This window comes from Ips typographus, linkage group LG9, assembly GCF_016097725.1.
Source record: "Ips typographus isolate SLU linkage group LG9, UJ_Ityp_2.0, whole genome shotgun sequence".
Classification (NCBI taxonomy): domain Eukaryota; kingdom Metazoa; phylum Arthropoda; class Insecta; order Coleoptera; family Curculionidae; genus Ips; species Ips typographus.
The window spans coordinates 6,766,072-6,786,568 of NC_138430.1; the positions used below are offsets into that span (position 1 = coordinate 6,766,072).

At 35.9% G+C, this 20,497-nt stretch overlaps 1 protein-coding gene across 1 annotated transcript in view; it reads left to right on the forward strand.

Moving 5' to 3' along the window:
• The window catches only part of LOC145734123 (neuroligin-4, X-linked-like), a 78,861-nt gene that overhangs the window by 36,100 nt on the left and 22,264 nt on the right, over positions 1–20,497 (forward strand). The window contains exons 6-9 of the mRNA XM_081987274.1: positions 9,842–9,997; positions 13,597–13,785; positions 15,555–15,761; positions 18,656–19,122. Coding sequence (XP_081843400.1) covers positions 9,842–9,997; positions 13,597–13,785; positions 15,555–15,761; positions 18,656–19,122 — 1,019 coding nt within the window. The remainder of the gene's footprint in view (positions 1–9,841; positions 9,998–13,596; positions 13,786–15,554; positions 15,762–18,655; positions 19,123–20,497) is intronic.

Here is a 20,497-nt window from a genome sequence, read left to right on the forward strand (position 1 = left end):
AAACGTTGGACAAAGAAAACTTGGCTGACTTTCGGCACACTGCAGGACCGGGGCTTTGAATATACGGGATGCATATTTTATCGACAACAGACAGGCTCGCGGCATACAAATTTGCTCGATTTTGTGCGGTAAATTATTGCACAGCCGCTAAATAATCTAAACACGAGAGGAACCGGAGACCATGACAACTCCCCAATAATTTATAGTAAAAGTCAATATAATTTATCTTTGCTTTACGTTCGCCGGTTTCTTAATTATTCGATTTCGGGAATTCAATTTAGTCTGATTTATTTTCCCACGTTGTTTTACGCTACTAAACAGTCTTTTTGGAACCTTTTAAAGAGTGATTTATCAATCCTTTGCGTGCACACATACAACCACACTGAATGGAAAAAGGAAACAACGTAAGAGCCTTCGCGCTGATCCTGTGTCATAAATAGGCATGAACCGCTTTTCCGCTAATGGCTGAAATACACAAGGATTCCCGTATCCGGACCTGGTGACAAGTGAAAATTAATGGTTCCCGGAAAATGAACAATCAATAATTACGTCAAAGTAACTGATTGCGCTCCCATCCGCAATATCCAAAGCCTATATCGGGACCGAAATTGGGTCTTCTGTTTCCCCTCTTGGAGTTTCCGGATTGACGAGAAAAAATTGACACTATACCGGAAGCCTAATTAAAAACATGACGTAGTAAAAGATACCACAAAATGTGATCATTTAATCTCGTAAATGTCTATATTATGCCAACTACTTTGTTCTAATGTTAATTGAATTTCAGCCCATTATTTGTAATCTATTTGACTGTCATCACTATCTTAGATTAGGCAGAGCATCTGGTAGTTTTTTTAAAATTTAGGACACTTGTAGTAAGGCTTTGGCCAATGTTTAAAGATCTTTAGTGGTATTTGCAGGCTTCTGACACATCCAAAACCTTTACCAATTTTAGAAAATTCTTAAGAATTATTTAAGACACTTGTAGAGGCTTAGCTAAAATTTCTGGAAGTTTCAGGATACTTCTGGAGCTTTTTGAAATTTTTAACGAAGTTTTCTGTACTATCTAGAGATATTTGACCATTTTAGAAAATTCTTAGGAGGTTTAGGATGCTTGTAGAGCTTTCTGATAACTGCAAAGAAGTCTTCTGTACTATTTGGAGACCTTTGGCATGTTTAGACAATTCTTGGCAAGTTTAAAACACTTGTAGAAGCCTCTAGCCATTTTAAAGGAACTTTTTGTTCTATTAGAGTTTTGGGATACTTGTGGAGCTTTCTGAAACTTTTAAAGGAGTTTTCTGTAGGTACTATTTAGAGTCAACTCGTCATTTTAGAAAATTCTTGGAAGGTTTAGGTTAGGTTAGGTTAGGTTAGGTTAGGTTAGGTTACTACTACTACTTTCTAACAACAACTAACAATATTATTAGTTTTAGCAGTATTTAAAAGCATCAGGCATTTTTAAAATGATACTAGACGTCTACAGTAATTTTTTAAAAATAAAACGGTTTGGATAGGTTTATAGAAGAGAAATTGCTGACCATTTTTGTCAGTCTTAAAACTTCCGTATGCTTCTAGAGCAGTTTAAAAGCTTCCAAAAGTTCAAATTTAAATATCCATAAGCAGTCCAGAACCTTCAATGCTCCTAAAATAGTTTAAAAATATTTCAAAACACTACAGAAACTCTAAAATGCTTCTCAAGCAGTCTAAATCTTTCCAAAACAGTCTAGAAGCTTTTAAAAGCATTTAGAACAGTCTGAAAGATTCCAAATGCTTTTCAACTAGTCTAGAAGCTCCCAGAAGATATCAAAAGAGTCCAGAAGCTTTCAAATAGTTCCAGAACCATGTAAGAGTTTCCCAATGCTTCTAAGGCAGTCCAGAACCTTCAATATGCTCTTTAAACAGTCCAAATGCTCGCAGGTAGTTCAAAAAAACAGTCTAAAATCTTCCATATGCTTCCAAAGCAGTTTGAAGTTGAACTCAAAAAATTTTGTATCTCTGAAATAGTCTTGTGCTTTTTTTACAGATTTTGAGGAAAATGATTTTGCTTTTTAAGCGCTTTTTTTCACAATTTTAGTGCTTTTTAATCCGAACCCTATTAATTAATCTCTCTTCTCTAACCTTTAATTCATTTTTACTGATATGGTAATTTTCACTCCTTTTACATAGGTTGTTGTAAATTAATAAAAAAAGTAATCCACATTGCGTTTTAAGGCGTTCAGCATAGAGCACAAAAAAACCAAAACATTTCATAATTTCGTTACTTTTGCGGCAACATCCCGAAACACAAAGTGAAAATTCCGAGAGAAAATTTTGCCAAACAGAAGCATCTATTAAATTATACTGTGGTGCGGTTAATGCGTTTTGGCAAAGCAAAAAGCCGACAATCTTTACGACTTTGCAGTTTCGTAACCAGCCGGAATTCAATTTGGATACATGTGGTCGAAGAATTGCACTCGTGTTTTTTTTTTAATTAATCAGATTGTGTTAGTTAACTGAATCAGTGTAAAAATGCTAAAGAATTGAAGTTAATCAGGGATTAATCACTTTAGAAAACTACAAGACGAACTCATTAATTAACATCAAACGTGTAAGTTTAACTGCAAACTCGGGAATCGTAACTTTCCGGTTAAAATGTAAACTTTGAACCAAATTTAATCATTCTAATGTCGTAGTGGAAGTTCAGGGAGTGGCTCTCCAACATTTACTGTCTCATTATACATTCAGTTCTTGAATCGTACGGTCAGCGCCTCTAAAAATGTCAAACTTTATTGTTCGCTTTTTAATTAGTCGAACGTTTCCTATAGTTGAAAACTTTCCCACTGTCTGAGAGTTCTTTTGTGATTACCCCACAGCTCGGCCAACTTAATTTTCAAAACTTTCAATGTTGAGACGAGATGTACATAATTATGTTCTAAAATAGTATTTGATATTGTACACTGATTAGAAGTGACAACCTTTGCAAAGTGGTCCTGATCGGTATCGGAATTTTGCCCATAAACAACGAAGGTTAGGCCGAGATTATTAGGTGATAATCGTGGATCAGTTGGCTCATCTAACCTGATTACACGGGAAATGTACAATTTTACCTGCATCATTTAGTCAGGAAAGCTTTTCGACCTAATTATAAACTAGCTTGGGTTTAGATCAATTTAGATTACTCTATGACCGAAATAGAGCAATAGGACAATTAGCTTTAGTACAGTGAGATCACTCTACTTGTCATTATAATTCAAAACTGATTATGTTTTGTAGCTCTCCTGATACTTTTAACTATTAATTGATTACAAAGTCTCTCAAATCTTTAGTATATTTTAGCTCGATTTTTAAATTGGTTGAAACAAATGACAGAAAAGGAAATTTGAGCCACTCAGTCTAAAAATTATGCAAAAGGCCCCGTTTTTGGCCCTACCGCATTTACTCCAGGAACGTTTCCAGTAATAGCCCAGTCTTTGAACGACCCAAATTGCATACGTAATTGTTGAGGTGCGAGAGAAGTGGCAACACCGCGGACCGAGAGAGCATCTACAAGTCTTATAAGGTGGACACGAGCCTCCCCTTTGCTCCGTATATTTCAGTTGAAATAAAGTGTAAATTAAAGAAATAAATACAGTCCATTATTATCAACGTTAACATTGGTCCATCGACCGGATTTTGGTGAAGTTTGGAGAAGAATAAACCAAAAACAGTGCCCATATTAGTGAAACTAAAGGCCACATCGACGAAGTTATTAACGCGGTGCAGTCGTGCACTTGACGCCACTTGAAGGAAAACGCAATTTCAAGAAATTTGCGCCACGGGTCAGACGGCAAGTAGAGTTTATTTATTATTTTGTAAAATATACCTTCGACTGTGTCATAAATGGCTAACATTACGGAATTGAAAGCCAAAAGGGGTGCTGTAAAATCCAAGCTAACTCGTTTGAGAACTTATTTACAGGAAAATGTTATAGGAAAAATTAATGTTCCTGATAGTGTATACAATCAGTTACAAGTTAGGTTGGAAAAAACAGAACCTCTTTTCGAAGAGTTTGAAACACTACAGTCAGATATAGAGTTGCTAGATGATTCCGACGCAGGCGAAAATGAAAGAACTTTGTTTGAAAATATATATTTTGAGTTGATTGGCGAGGTTAAGGCTATTTTAAAGGTTCGCTTTGAGAGTTTAATTGCAGTGGATCGGTTGAGTGCGGTTCATGCTGAATCAGTGGTTGGTTCAACGTCTAACGATCAGGTTCGCTCTATGGTAAAATTACCTCCAATATCAATACCAACCTTTGATGGTGATTACAATCATTGGTTAGAGTTTAAGGACATTTTTACAGCACTGGTTCATGATAATGAAACACTCACAAATATACAGAAGTTTTATTACCTTAGAGCTTCTTTAGTGAAGGAGGCTGCTCAAAGTATTAAGTCGTTGCAAGTATCCTCTGATAATTATGCTGTTGCCTGGCAAAGTTTGTCAGATCGTTTTGAAAACAAAAATATGATTATTCACAGTCACATTCGAGATATTTTTGAACATCCTAAGATTGTTAAAGAGTCACACGTTGAGTTAAGAAATTTATTTGACACATACACAAAACATTTGCGGGCTCTTAAAGCATTAGGAGAAGAAACTGAATCTTGGGATCGTTTAATTATATACATTATGTGTAATAAATTTGATGCAGTTACTAGACGCGATTGGGAAAGTTTTAAAATTACAGGCGACTTACCAACGATGAATGATATAAATACATTTTTAAAACAAAAATGCGATATTCTGGAAAAGTTGGAAAGCTGCAAACTTAATAAACCCTCAGGTGAAAGTCAAGTTAGCAAGAAAACTCGAGGCTACGGGTTTTCGGCTATTGAAAAAATGAAATGTTACTTCTGTCATGAAGAACATAGTGTATTTAATTGCAGTAAATTTTTGGGTTTGTCGGTAGCTGGGCGCATTTCCGAAGTAAAGAGATTAAAATTGTGCTCTATTTGCCTTAGAGACACACATCCATTTTGGAAATGCAAAATGAGAAAATGTTTCAAATGTCATAAGGCACACAACACAGTTTTACATTTTGACCGAGAAATTCCTAACAATCAACCAAATGTGCCAACCGCTGGCGCTCAAGAAAACGTTATAGAATCACCCGAGAATTCGACCGCCGCCATTGCACGCGTTGGGACCGGGGCCGATCGAAATATAATCGAATCGCAATGCGACGTTGCGCGATTGGGCGGACCGTCCCAAGTTTTGTTATCGACTGCGATGGTTTTACTAATGGGAGATAATGGTAAAATAATAAAGGCACGCGCTTTACTGGACGGGGGTTCACAATCAAATTTTTTATCTGAAAGGTTATGCGACAGTTTAGGATTAATATCGACTCCAATTGAGCATATAGTAAAAGGCATTGGTCAAACAGTTACAAATGTAAATAAATTAGCAAGTTTAACTATTCAATCGTGTAATGGTGATTTTCAGCAAAAAATAAAATGTCTTGTTTTACCTAATATAATATGCAAATTACCAACTGTCAGTTTTAATAAACAGATAATTAAAATTCCAACTTGGATGAAATTGGCAGATCCTACATTTAACGAGGTAAGTGACATAGATTTACTGTTGGGTTCTGATATTGTTTGGAGAATTTTAATTCCTGGCTACGAGACATTAGGAAAACATTTGCCTGTATTAAAAAATACATTATTTGGTTGGGTGATTGCAGGAGAAGTAGGAATGTCTGGCAGTTCACAAATTTCACAAGTTAATTATTGCAATTTGGTGATAAATTCAGACGCACTAACAGATAATATTATTGTTAAGTTTTGGGAATTGGAAGAATTAAGTAAGACTAAAATATTATCTGAGAGTGAGAAAATTTGTGAAGATTATTTTACAAAGACTGTCAAAAGAGATGAGTCAGGAAGGTTTGTTGTTAAAATACCGTTTAAGCCCAATCTAAAAATGTTAGGGAGTTCCCAAGAAATTGCCAAGCGAAGATTTGAGCTGCTTGAACGAAAATTAATTAAAAACTCAGAACTTAGAGTAGAGTATAACGATTTTATGAGAGAATATTGCGAACTTAAACATATGTCAGAATGTGATGAAGAAAGTAGTGAAGGTTTTTTCCTACCACATCATGCGGTCTTGAAAACGACTAGTCTAACTACTAAGTGCAGGGTAGTCTTCGATTCTTCTTGCAAAACTGACACAGGATTATCCCTCAATGATGTCCAGTATGTAGGGCCGACCTTACAACAAGATATTTTTTCTATATTGACTAGATTTCGAACTCATTTATATGTCATGACAGCCGACATTTCAAAAATGTATCGGCAAATACTGGTGGATACAGATGAGCGAAAATATCAAAGGATATTTTGGCGTTTTTCAGAAACCGATGAACTTAAGATTTATGCTCTGAATACCGTGACTTACGGCAATGCTTCATCGCCTTATCTAGCAGTAAAATGTTTATTTTACTTGGCTGAAGAAGTAGAAAGCGAGCATCCATATACTAGTAAAATAATAAAAAGGGATTTTTATATGGATGATCTGCTTACAGGATCGAACAGTCAAGAAGAAATATTAGAACTCCAAAAAAGCGTAACTTCAGTTCTCAGATCAGCCGGGTTTTCGCTACGGAAATGGTCATGTAATGATGATGACATCTTGAAAAGGTTTGAGCTGGATGAAAGTTTAGATGTCAGCATGATACACATTGGCCAAGGAGAACAAAATAAAACTCTTGGAATATACTGGGATTCCAACAATGATTTAATCTGTTATAAAATCAATGTTCCTAATATGTTAAATGTTGAGTGTCTTAGTAAAAGAGCAATATTATCAATAATTTGTCAGATATTTGATCCTTTAGGGCTTTTAGGTCCTCTGATAATCAGGGCAAAGATAGTCATTCAAGATTTATGGAAACACAAGGTAGGTTGGGATGAGCAAATACCACAGCAAGTACTGGAGTCCTGGAGTGAGTTTCATCGAGATCTGGACAATATTGGTAGCATTAGGATCCCAAGACATGCCATGATAAATGGGTATGTTGCTTTTGAGATACATGGATTTTGCGACGCGTCAAACAAAGCTTATGGAGCTTGCGTGTATCTTCGTTGCCAGTTGCCCTCGATGGAGTGGGTTGCAAATTTATTATGTGGAAAGTCTAGGGTAGCTCCGTTGAAACAAATAAATATACCACGGCTAGAGTTATGCGGAGCTGTTCTGTTGAGTAATTTAGTAAAAAAGGTAGCCGAGTCGTTGGAAATAAAGCCCAGTAAGCAGTACCTTTGGACGGATTCAACAATTGTACTAGCGTGGATCAGAGGTACCCCAACCAGATGGAAAACTTTCGTAGCAAACAGGGTAAGTGAGATACAAACGTTGTCCAACGCCAATGACTGGGGACATGTGAATTCAGGCGACAATCCCGCTGACTTATTGTCAAGAGGTGCTTTAGCAACAGATTTAAGTCAGAGTAAGTTGTGGTGGTTTGGACCCAAATGGCTCAAGCTCAATTTTTCTGAATGGAATTTACCAACGGAAGTTTTGCCAGAAATTATACCAGAACAGTGCAATTCCCTGACTTGCACGTTATTAACAAAAGAAAACGATGTTATAACAGAGTTAACAAATAGATTTTCGTCTCTACCGAAAATTGTAAGAATCCTTGCGTACGTTTTAAGGTTTACTAAAAATATTAAAGAAAATCAGAGACAATTAGGAGCACTTTTACCTTTAGAAATTGACAAAGCTTTAAAATGTTTAATTATTGCCGTTCAAAAACAATGTTTTTCACTCGAATACGACCTTCTTTCTCGAAATAAACCCATTAATAAAAAAAGTAAATTGTTAACCTTATATCCATTCATTGATGATGGCTTAATTCGGGTAGGAGGAAGATTAAGGAACGCGAGTCAATCGTTTGACAAAAAACACCCGATAATTCTCCCTAGTAAACATCGGTTAACTAAATTAATAATAACGCAAGAACATGAACGACTATTACATTGCGGTGTCCAGACGCTTCTTTGCTCAATCAGAGAGCGTTTTTGGCCGATATCGGGACGAGGTGTTTGCAAAAATATTGTTCGCAATTGCGTGGTGTGCTTTAAGGCGAACCCAAAACCGTTAGAGTATTTGATGGGGGATTTACCTGCCTGTCGAGTAAACAGTTCACCACCGTTTGCAAATGTTGGTACTGATTACGGAGGTCCTTTCTATATCAAGGATAGAAAAACTCGGGGAGCAAAGATTACAAAGGCTTATATGTGCTTATTTGTCTGTATGTCCGTCAAGGCAGTTCATATAGAGCTCGTCACTGAACTAACCACTGAGGCTTTCATGGCTGCATTTAGACGATTTATTAGTCGCCGAGGTAGACCAGTAAATATTTATTCCGATAACGGGACCAACTATGTAGGCGCGAATAATGAAATTAAAGCTGTTTATGAATTTTTAAAACAAAAGTCTGAAATTATTGCCAATCAACTCTCAAACGAACTAATTCAATGGCATTTCATCCCAGCAAAATCGCCTAGCTTCGGAGGCATTTGGGAAGCCGGTATTAAAAGTTCAAAATCGCATATTAAACGTGTAATTGGTAATAAGACTTTAACGTTCGAGGAACTTGCGACCATTTTGACACAAATCGAGGGTATATTAAATTCGCGTCCATTATGTCCGATGACGTCTGACCCTGAAGATTGTTCAGCTTTAACTCCTGCGCATTTCCTGATTGGCAAATCCTTAACAGCTCTTCCAGAAAGAGATTTAACTCAAGTGCCAGAAAACCGTTTAAAACACTGGCAGAATCTCCAAGTAATGGGTCAACACTATTGGTCTAGGTGGCATAAAGAATATTTATGTGAACTACAGACCAGAGTCAAGTGGAAACAGAAGTTTTCAGATTTGCTCCAAATTGGATCGCTAGTGATTTTGAAAGAGGATCATGCACCACCCTGCAACTGGCCGCTAGGACGAGTAACCGAACTAATGCCTGGAGCGGACGGTGTGGTACGTGTTGTGAAAGTGCGCGTAAGAAATAACAACGTAACGAGAGGTGTAAACAAGCTTTGTGTTTTGCCAAATGATGATTGGACTCAGAAGACCGATCATAATTAAGATATTAAGGATATGTAAAAGGCCTGTTGGCTTGTTTTTTCGCTACTGTTAGGTTTATTTAAATGACAATAATGTAAGTTTTAAGGAAACAGTAGTACATAATATTAGATTAAGTTAGTTATAAGCAAGTTGTTCAAGTTTCTTGTAGCATTGGACTTAAAGCGTAAATTTATATATTAGTTGTTAGTTAAATAGTTTCGAAAGTACCGGAGTACTTCCAAGGCGGGCGGAATGTTGAGGTGCGAGAGAAGTGGCAACACCGCGGACCGAGAGAGCATCTACAAGTCTTATAAGGTGGACACGAGCCTCCCCTTTGCTCCGTATATTTCAGTTGAAATAAAGTGTAAATTAAAGAAATAAATACAGTCCATTATTATCAACGTTAACAGTAATAACGTAGCCCTTTGATAGAATTTGTTTTAAAATTTATTCCATTTACTTTTAAGTCCAATTTCAACAGTGATTATAGATGTTAGATTTGCTTTAAAATCATTTCTTCTTGAACACGTTCGGAATTATAATAATTGAATCAAATATTGGGTTTCATTAAAACCAAATTAATCCTTCCCATTTAAGGACAACAAAGTTTACGGAAACTTGGTTGTCAAAACATCAGCTTGTTGTGCTTTGGCCTCTCTCTCAATTAAAACTTTCCGAATCGTGGACTAATTGAAAAGTTAACAAAAGCAGATCTATTAAATTGAAACTAACCTGAAATTGGTTTCAGCTAGTGGTGAAGAAGAACCAACCAAACTACCTTGCGTGGTTTACGTGCACGGCGAAAGTTACGAGTGGAATTCGGGCAATCCGTATGATGGTACAGTACTGGCCTCATCAGGACGTGTTATAGTCGTCACTATTAATTTTCGACTAGGTGTCCTAGGTAAGTCGTTTTTTTTGGTCAGTAAATTACAAATACTGTCTTTTGACACCGCTTTTCTCCCTGACCTGTACTAAATTTTGTAGTTTGTTTAAGTTATTGGATAGGAAATTTAATGAGGATTCTAAAAATGTGCTTAAAACTGTTCTTTTTTCACTCCAAGTGGGTTTGAAAAGCAATTTTCTTCCAAACTGTAAAATTGTGCTTAAAAGTTGCAAAAATCAGGGTTTAGAAAAGTTTTCTTGCACTATTCGATATAAATCGTGTTTGTGAGATTTATGACAGTTATTCTGACAGTGGTGACGTAACTGCCTAGCTAAATTATCCTCCAAAAACCACGTGATATCAGTGCAATGTCAAAATTTGCCTAGGATTTGCAAGATTTTTTTAGAAAAAGCTTTCTTATAAAAAAGTTTTAGAAAATTCTTAAGATTTATTTAAGACACTTGTAGAGGCTTCTAGACCTCAGGCCATTTCAAAAAATTTCTGGAAGTTTCAGGATACTTCTGGAGCTTTCTCTGAAGTTTTCTGTACTATCTAGAGATATTTGACCATTTTAGAAAATTCTTAGAAGGTTTAGGATGCTTGTAGAGCTTTATGATAACTGTAAAGAGGTCTTCTCTACCTGAGTTTTCTGCAGGTACTATTTAGAGGCAACTCGTCATTTTAGAAAGTTCTTGGAAGGTTTAGGATTCTTGTAGAACTTTCTGATAATATTAAGGGGGTTTTCTAAACTACTACTTTCTAACAACAACTAACAATATTATTAGTTTTAGCAGTATTTAAAAGCATCAGGCATTTTTAAAATGTTACTAGACGTCTCCAGTAATTTTTTAAAAACTAAAACGGTTTGGATAGGTTTATAGAAGTTGCTGACCATTTTTATCAGTCTTAAAACTTCCGTATGCTTCTAGAGCAGTTTAAAAGCTTCCAAAAGTTCAAATTTAAATGTCCACAAGCAGACCAGAAACTTCAATGCTCCTAAAGTAGTCTAAAAATATTTCAAAACACTACAGAAACTCTAAAATGCTTCTCAAGCAGTCTAAAGCCTTCCAAAACAGTCTAGAAGCTTCCAAAAGCATTTAGAACAGTCTGAAAGATTCCAAATGCTTTTCAACTAGTCTAGAAGCTCCCGAGCTTATAAAAAAAAGTTATAAGATTGTTCCTCATCTGGTACAAGAATCACTTTGTCAGAAAAGTCTTACTCGATTTATTTTATTATTGATAAACCAAAATCTCTAAAACAATAAAAAACAAATCAAAATTTTTATTTAGTCTTTATTTTCCAGGATTTTATTTTGACAATAATGAAATTAATGACAGCCATGACAGGAAAATGATCCTCTTGAAAGATCATCTTTCAAGCAAATTTGAATTTGAAATTGGTAAATTTTCCTCTCATACTGAATTTTACTTTTCCAATTTTACTTTACCTTAACGGTATTACGTCCATCATTATTTTTTTTTAAACTTGATTTCATGTTGGTTTGAAAGAATTTCCCAACAGAATTACACATCTTATTACAGCCTGCATTGAGTTCCAGGAAACTTTCTTGACTGAAGGAAGGAAACTTTATAAAAATACCGAATGAATATTGACTCCCTCTTGAGACTGAAACAGTCTGGAAAGTTCTAAATTTTAACGAAAAATCGAAAAGTGTGTGTCATATTTATTCAAGTTATGGTGGTTTTCTGGGAAACTTGCACTACCTCAATAATCTATTTGATTCAATTAAAGGTGACAGTAATTGTCGCACGAAGACACAACGCTGCCACGTTTCTCTCTTGCTCCGTTTGAGGAAATGTTCCGTACGTAATGCGATTTCTCGGTCCCGAGACTGTTTAGAACTGAATTACAATTCTACCTTAATTAATCACAAAGTAAAACGGGTCCGTAATTTAGGTCCGCGAAAATGAGGGCCGTCATAAAGCATTTTAATCTAGACTTTGAGTTATAAAACCCCCCCGCGAACGTTACTGTATAGTGCCATTTTTAAACAGCTATTCCAATTTGTCGACCAAACCAGTTGCAAACACGTTTTCCGCCATTCGACATGGAAAAGGAGTATTATACGAAAAACGGTTTATCTCTGGAAATGGCGCCTGGAAAGCTGGAGCATTGTCTTCGCGTGGCAATCAGTGTCAGTTTAGCTTAACTCGATGGAGATATTGGTTTATGTTCCAGACGTGGATATGGCTCTGTGACGACGACGGAATGGAAAACGTACGCTTTATTAAATATCTCGATAATTCGACGCTGTTGTGTGTTATGCACACGTTCTAAACTCTGAAGCGATTCCGTTAATTGAGACCTTCAAAACTAATTGCTCACGAGATAAAATGTATGTGAGCCAGTTTAGTTGCACGCTACGATTGCTGTCTGCTAAATTAAACTCCGGGGAGGATTAAATGGCTCGTATGCACCGAGTATCAGTTAAATGTTTTTGAAACGTTTGTCAGCTGTAAATCACATGATGTTTTGTATATACAGGGTGAAGAAACATGTAACAAAATTTTGATAACGATCAGCAAAGTTTTTACAGTGTTTATCTCATTCTAACTCAATCTGACAAAACAAGATGGTCAGGATTACTACCGCTTAAAAATCTAAAAAAATGTAGTTCGAAACATACATTTGTATGTCAGAACTGTCAAAATTGTATTCATAGACCTATAAACAAACATTAAATAAGATTCGTACTGATTGTACTGCCTTTAAGCAATGTTTTATAGTTTGATAGCTTGATGAAGTTGGGTTTGATAGTTCATCATTGGGACAGATATATCACAAAACTATAAAATGCATATTAATTTGATTTACACTGATTGATGTATTGCTTTTAAGCAAGTTTTGTAGTTTTATAGTTTAATAGAGTGGTATTTGACAGCAAAACTTGCCTATACCATATCTCACGGCAAGTACTATAATACAGGTGTGGTAAATCCAAATGCGACCATAGGAAAACCGTGTAACGGACAGAGAAACGTACATTATTGCATGCGCGGGACTAAGACAGAAAACGAAAAAAATATCAAGTAGGCCATATTTTTAGCGCGCTGTTGCGTTATTCAATACCCTCGACAAACTTACTTACGGCGTTTGGCAACAGCGCGCTAAAAATATGGCCTACTTGACATTTTTTTCGTTTTCGGTCTTTCTCCCGCGCATGCAATTACCTACGTTTCTCTGTCCGTTACACGGTTTTCCTATGGTCGCTTTTGGATTTACCACACCTGTATATTTTAAGTTGTTCAGAAAACATTAGGAGTAGGAAAATACCTATTTTCTCCTCTAACTTGTGGGGGTTTGTAAAAGCAGAAGCAAAAAAAGGAGAAATACCTAATGCTGGCACATTTACTGCTAGTGGAATGGCAACACTGGGAAGTTAGGTAACTGTCATTCGATATCTCTGACAGTTGACAATTTGATGAGTGAAAACACGTGACAGACCTTTTCTATTGAACAAATTGAACAAGGATAGATATAATTTTAGTTGTTTTGTTTCATGTTGGCGGTCCGGGTAGTGCTAGTGTTTAACAATATTTAACTTTCTAAGACAGCTTTATTTCCCTCGTAACACTCACGCGTTCTTTCAATCCAGGTTTTCTCAAGACCGGAACAAAAGGAAGCGCCCAGGGGAATTTCGGCCTGATGGACCTCGTTGCAGGGCTGCACTGGCTAAGGGAGAACCTGCCCGCCTTCGGGGGCGACCCCGAAAGAGTTACCTTAATGGGGCACGGCACCGGCGCCGCTCTGGTCAACTTTATCGCCGTTTCACCAGTTGCAAAAGGTACAAATTTATTCGTAAAACAAATTTCAAAATGTGTGTAAAAACGTAAATTTTGTCTCCGCGATGCACTCGAGCGAATGTTTACGGACCAAAATAGTAAATTGAACGAGCGACGCCAAACATTACGTTCGATAAAGATCAGCAAAGTCCCGCTAAGGGATTTTCCCGGTTCTCGATTCCCTTATTTCGTAATAGGACATAGACCGAATTTCGGGACCGGGGAAAGTCTTTTCCGATAAACGCGACTGGATTTTTTACCATTTTCCCTTTCGAATTAAAACGACCGGAAATGGGAACAAACTGTGCAATAAAAATGGGGTTACACAGTAAAAAAAAAGACCGTTTTTTATGTACTCTTAAACTGTCAAATAAGCAACGACTATCCTCTTAAAAATGTCATTTGTTTAACAGTCAAAAAAATTCAGCTGTGCTTTGTTTGTGTATTTATTAGGTTAACCAAGTGTAAATTAAGTTTCAATACCATAATAAAGTTTGAATTACACAGCTAACTTGAGTAAACACTATAGTGAAACAAGTAATTACACTGTAAACCACCGAAAGCGAGTTAACTCCCCGAATATCGGCTTGTTATCCAGTTTGGCTCTAATTAACACTTATTTACTTTCCCGTAAGTATTGAGTAAGTACGCTTTGAAAAGGAAAAAGTTAATTGAGTTTCCAGCAAAAGAAAAACGTTTTTAATATAAACCAGTAATCCAATTTTCGCGGAGGCAACTGCATGTGCATAAGGTAAACCCAATATCTTAATGCGGCTTCCAAATTGACCGTTTGTTCCTTCGCAAACAAGCTTTTTTGTCGAAAGCAAACGAGCTTTGTTGTCAGTTTAATATGGTTCCGTCCAGATTGGGTTAATATTGCTTTTGTGCACGTAATCCTCTGCGGTGTCGCCGCCGAAACTTATACGGTTACTTACATTTACATAATATAATGAATACACCGGCATATTTACCAGAAATGAAACAGAGGTGCATTGTTGCTGTTTTTAATGGGATTAAAATTGACGTTTGAGGCTCAAAACTACGAAGACGACTTTTTTTGCTTTAATCTGCAAGAAATGTGGTTTTATGAGAATGTAAGTTGGTTATATACCATCTTAGATTTGAAAAAATAAATAAATACATTTTGTTTGCCACTAGTTTGCTAGAATTGCTTTATCTATTATAGAGTGATAAGGGATGGGAGTACACTAACAATACAATTTAAATATAGTGTTGAAAAACTTCTGACTGTGAATTTTTATTGAATTTAATTGATTACTCAAAGGATAACTTTCCAGTCAATAAATTTGGTAAAAAGATTGCCGCCTCACAATCCCGATGTGGATTATCCAGAATAAAATTCTGGGATTGCCCAGATTTATCTCTTTATAGTGCTTTATCTTATATGGCGGCGTTAAGGTCCTAAATTTCCTTTGGCATTTACAACACAATTCCTTTCTGTGCGCGAGATTTAACAATCCCTTCAAAAGAACGGGCGTTTTAAAGAAAGGGCGACAGTGAGTCCAAAACGGGCCGATTCGACAACGAATGTGTTCAATAAAAATACTCGACAAAAGAAGTGGTATTTCTCTTTCCCGTTATTATTAAGGGGTCAAAGCAATGCGTCATTTTCACATCTATATTGGAGTGTTGTATAACGTGAAATGTAGCCCTATCAATTTGAGCTGGAAGGGTTATTTTTTTGTTTTACGTCTTGACCCTAACCGGGACCGAGTTGATTTAGGACTACGAATTTGCGTTCTCGTTACAGAATTACTGCACCGAGTGATCCTGCTCAGCGGCTCCGGGCTGAGCCCTTGGGCCCTGCAACGCGACCCCCTTTGGGTCAAAAGAAAGGTGGCGGAGGACACCGGTTGTCATGGCGATTTGCACGAGGACGATTTGGCTCCCTGTTTAAGACTGAAACCTCTTAATTTTTTGCTTAATATTAAGGTGGACACTCCAAGGTTTTTGCCGGGTAAGTTGACCCTTTAAAGGTTTGTACTACTCAAACAATTTCAGCATGAGATTTCGTTTCATTGATGGAAAAAAATATTCTTTATACGATTTTAGGCATTCATAACGTCGCCATTTTGAGTTTTTTGAAACGACATTTTAGTGCATATACAGGGTGGTCCAGTTTTAAATGTCAATAATTCACCAATCCATAGCCAATTAAAAAATAAGTTGACATTCATTATGTCATTTTCCTGAAAAGTGCTTCCTAAGGAAAATACAGTCCTTTTAATTTCTGTTTAAAAATCGTTTTTTTTTGTCATAACTGTCAGACCGTTGGAGCAATATTGATCAAATTTGGAACAAGCACTTTATTACGGTCAAAAACCCAAAACTAACCCAACCCAACTTAAAAAATTGTCTTGGAAACGGAAAATTCACTTAAGAAGTTTAAAAAATATTATTGTAGCCAATTTTCATAGTTTCCAGACAAACTAAAAGACTTTAGTTTTGAAATTTGAATTAGAAAAGATAAAAATTTCAGAAGCTTAAAAATTGTGTTTGTAACCAGTTTTCATGCAAATCGAGAGATTTTAGTACCTTTTTAACTTTAATAACATAAAAACTACTTTTTCAAGAATTTGTTACAACAAATTCTTACATTTAAACCTTAAAAATAGACTTGAACCCCAAAATGCGACTGAACTAATGAAAAGTGACATCAGAAGCTTAAAATTTGCATTTGAAGTAAGTTTTCATAATTTGAAGACAAATTTCAATATTTTGGTCTTGAAAATTTTTCCTGAAAAGTGCTTCCTAAGGAAAATACAGTCCTTTTAATTTCTGTTTAAAAATCGTTTTTTTTTGTCATAACTGTCAGACCGTTGGAGCAATATTGATCAAATTTGGAACAAGCACTTTATTACGGTCAAAAACCCAAAACTAACCCAACCCAACTTAAAAAATTGTCTTGGAAACGGAAAATTCACTTAAGAAGTTTAAAAAATATTATTGTAGCCAATTTTCATAGTTTCCAGACAAACTAAAAGACTTTAGTTTTGAAATTTGAATTAGAAAAGATAAAAATTTCAGAAGCTTAAAAATTGTGTTTGTAACCAGTTTTCATGCAAATCGAGAGATTTTAGTACCTTTTTAACTTTAATAACATAAAAACTACTTTTTCAAGAATTTGTTACAACAAATTCTTACATTTAAACCTTAAAAATAGACTTGAACCCCAAAATGCGACTGAACTAATGAAAAGTGACATCAGAAGCTTAAAATTTGCATTTGAAGTAAGTTTTCATAATTTGAAGACAAATTTCAATATTTTGGTCTTGAAAATAGTCTTAGATGCAGGACATTAACATTAGATTCATGAAAATTGTCTTGAAAACGAACTTTTCGTGCTTTTTACTTTGCTTTTCATTTTCTTCGAATTCTGGACTATTTTTAGTGCTTCAAAACTGCTTTCAGCTTGGAAAATCGAGTTTCAAGACTATCTTCACCAAGTTATTGACATAGCAAACTTAAAAAACAATTTTTACATTCTTCATAGACTTAAAATAGCATTCCAAGCTTTGTTACTATTAAATCGACTTTTAGACACCTCAATGCTAAAAATTCGGGTATTTCCTAATAAACTAGACTGTTTTTAGTATTTTAGGGCTGTTTTCAGTGCCTCAAATCGAGTTTCAAGACTATCTTTACAAAGTTTTTGACTTATCAGGCCTAAAAGCCAGTTTGTCCACTGACCATAGTCTTGAAAATGTTATTTCAAGCTTCTTCACTATTAAATTGACTTCTACAATTATAGGTGCAATAAATTGTAGCATCTCTAAGAAATTCAGACTGTTTTTAGTGCTTTTTAAGACTGAAAAATCGAGTTTAAGACTATTTCCAAAAGTCAAGTTTCTTTAGTAATAAAAGTAAACAATTTTGGTACCAAATGCTATAATAATAGTCTTGAGAACTAATTTTTAGAAATAAAATTTAAAAAAATTTACTTCTAGACTTGTTGTCCAGTCCAGAAAATTGAGTTGTACACCAATTAAAGTCTTGAAAATATACTTTTGGACCTTTTGGAGTCCTAGTAAAGTCAGTTCTAGCATTAAAAGTCAACTTTTATATTATTTTTAGTAGTAAAAAATGAGTTTCATGCACAATACAATTTTTGTCTTGATTTCCGGACTTTTTTTAGTTCTTAAATGCCAGTTTCAGACACTCATCCAGGATGGCAGTCTGAGAAAGCTAATCATAAGACCATTCCTAGTAGTAAAAAACTTTTTAAACTATTCAGTACAAATTTGGACTTTCACAAGTCTTGGATGTTCAGTTTTAAAATATAAAACGATTTTTTAAATTGAAATTTGGAGGACTGTATCTTCCTTAGGAAACGTTTTTCAGAAAAATTACACAATGCAAGTCAACTTATTTTTTGATTAGCTATCAAATGGTGAATTATTGACACTTAAAACTGGACCACCCTGTATTATCACATTGACAATATCTGTCAGTTTCAAGATATAATGTTTCTCTGATATTGTAAACGTAAAAAACTAGACATTTCTGTATAAAACTAAATTTCAAATGTTTTTAGGATGTAATTCGTAATTGAAATTTCACTTCTTCTGACTATGTATCGACGAATCCATTTAACCAAACTTGATTTGTTAGACGTGTCAACGTGAAGATCAATCGTTCTTTTCACGTAGGGTCTCAACAAAAAGCCCTTGTCGGGCTGTCTGCGGGGGGCTCCGGCCCTTTTTAGGTAAACACCGTTGACTTTTTTCGATTCAAAGTAAATTTAACAATAAAAAGACGCAACAAATAAAAGTCTGGTTAGATGTGTGAAGCATTTGCGTAAATCTCAGCTGAGTCTTGTTCTTTAAAATCCATACAACTAAGTTTCTGCAGGTTTTGCACCATTTATCGACGGTACCATCCTAGTGAACCCTACCTCAGCCCCACCATCAATGGGCAGTTCAACGATAGCAACATCGTCGGGGTACGAACTGGCCGATTTTCCCGATCGGGACCTTTTGGTGTCCCTCACCAGCACCGAGTCCTACCTGGACTTGAACGCCCAAGACCTGGAGTTCGGTTTCAATGAAACAAAACGCGATCGAGTACTGAGGACGTACGTTCGAAACGCCTACTATTTTCATTTAAACGAAATTTTCTCGACTTTGAAAAACGAGTACACTGATTGGGAACGGCCCAGTCAGAATCCGTTGAGTGTGCGGGACGCCACCCTGGATGTGTTGAGTGACGGGCATACAGTGTCGCCATTGATTAGGATAGGATATTTGCATTCGTTGAGTGGCGGGAAAACGTTTTTTCTGCATTTTCAGCATCATGGATCTGAAAAGGATTTACCTCAGGTGAGTTTAAGCGACCAATGTCTCTCTGTTTTCCTGTCAAATTGATGTTAGAGATAAAACAATACCTTAAAATCTTCACTTTTGGTTAATCAAGACAACTAACAATTTCTTGAACTAGAATCAGCATGACCTGACCAAAAACGTACGTTGCAACCAAGTTTTGGTCGTTACAATACAGAACTATTCTCGAAATTATAATAACCAATTAGAAGCACTACGCGACATAATCGCTATAAAGGGCGTTTTCGTTACTATTATCGTCCTTTTTGGATAAGTGCAAAACTTGTAAGTATCGCGGCAAATTCGTCGGGCAGATTTAATTTCTAGCGAAATAACGGACAATTTTAATGGTTGTTTGTTGGAAATTTCCCTAGTAAACTCACTGATTTAAACAAGGATAAAAAATTGCCTAGCAGGTAATACAATATTAAATTTCAAATTACTTATTCACGCCGGCCATTTAACTCTGTCATCCTAAATCTATCTCCGAGATTAAACGAGAATATATCCCGGTTTAACGTCATCTGTATGCGAAGGATGGACCGGACAGTATATTTCGCAGGCCGCCTGGCACAATATGTCTACCAGTTGCAAGTCACGTAGTAGTTTGTTCCTGCGTGTGTAGGTGCACCATCGTGCAGCCAGTTGCGCTTCCTCTTGTAATTTTGATGGAAAAGAAAAAATGTGTATCATACTCGCCTGAGTTATGTTGACCTACAGTTTTAGTTTAAGATACAAAACAAGAGAGATGAAATATAACTAAAAATATTCGTACGTAAATCTTAAACACGAATGCTTGTCACGTTCCATTTAATAATGTACGCCTCCACTTTACCAGATATCTGGCCTGAGGGTAACTTTGCTACTTAAACGTATTAAGAAGATTATCAACGCAGATTACCCTGAAACACCAAATATGTTGGGCAATAAACGTAAATCATTTTTTTTTCTGTTTTATTGTCATTCGCATTAACGAGATAATTTAATTAAATCTCCCCCCCTATTTGGATACGGCGCGTATAGTGAATACCTTTCGCATTAATGAAACAAAACCGTCAACGTTTCCTCGCGAAACATAAAGGGAATTATTTAGGCGTGAGATGGAATCGGAATCCTACATGTACGTTCTGAATTAGATATGAGCTGATTAGGCTCCGAAACGTAGTTGTGGGTGTTTCTAAGTCAATTCCAGAGCTGCATTTGCATTCTTGTGCAAGGTCAAACTATGAATAATTCCAGAATAATGTCCTCGCATTAGCCTCAAGAAGAACTTGGATGAAAGAGCATGGAGGATTAGGAGTTTCGGTCATTATCTGGTTATTCACTGCAAAAACAGTGTTTGTAGTTTGTGATTGTGTCTTGAAAATAAGAATTT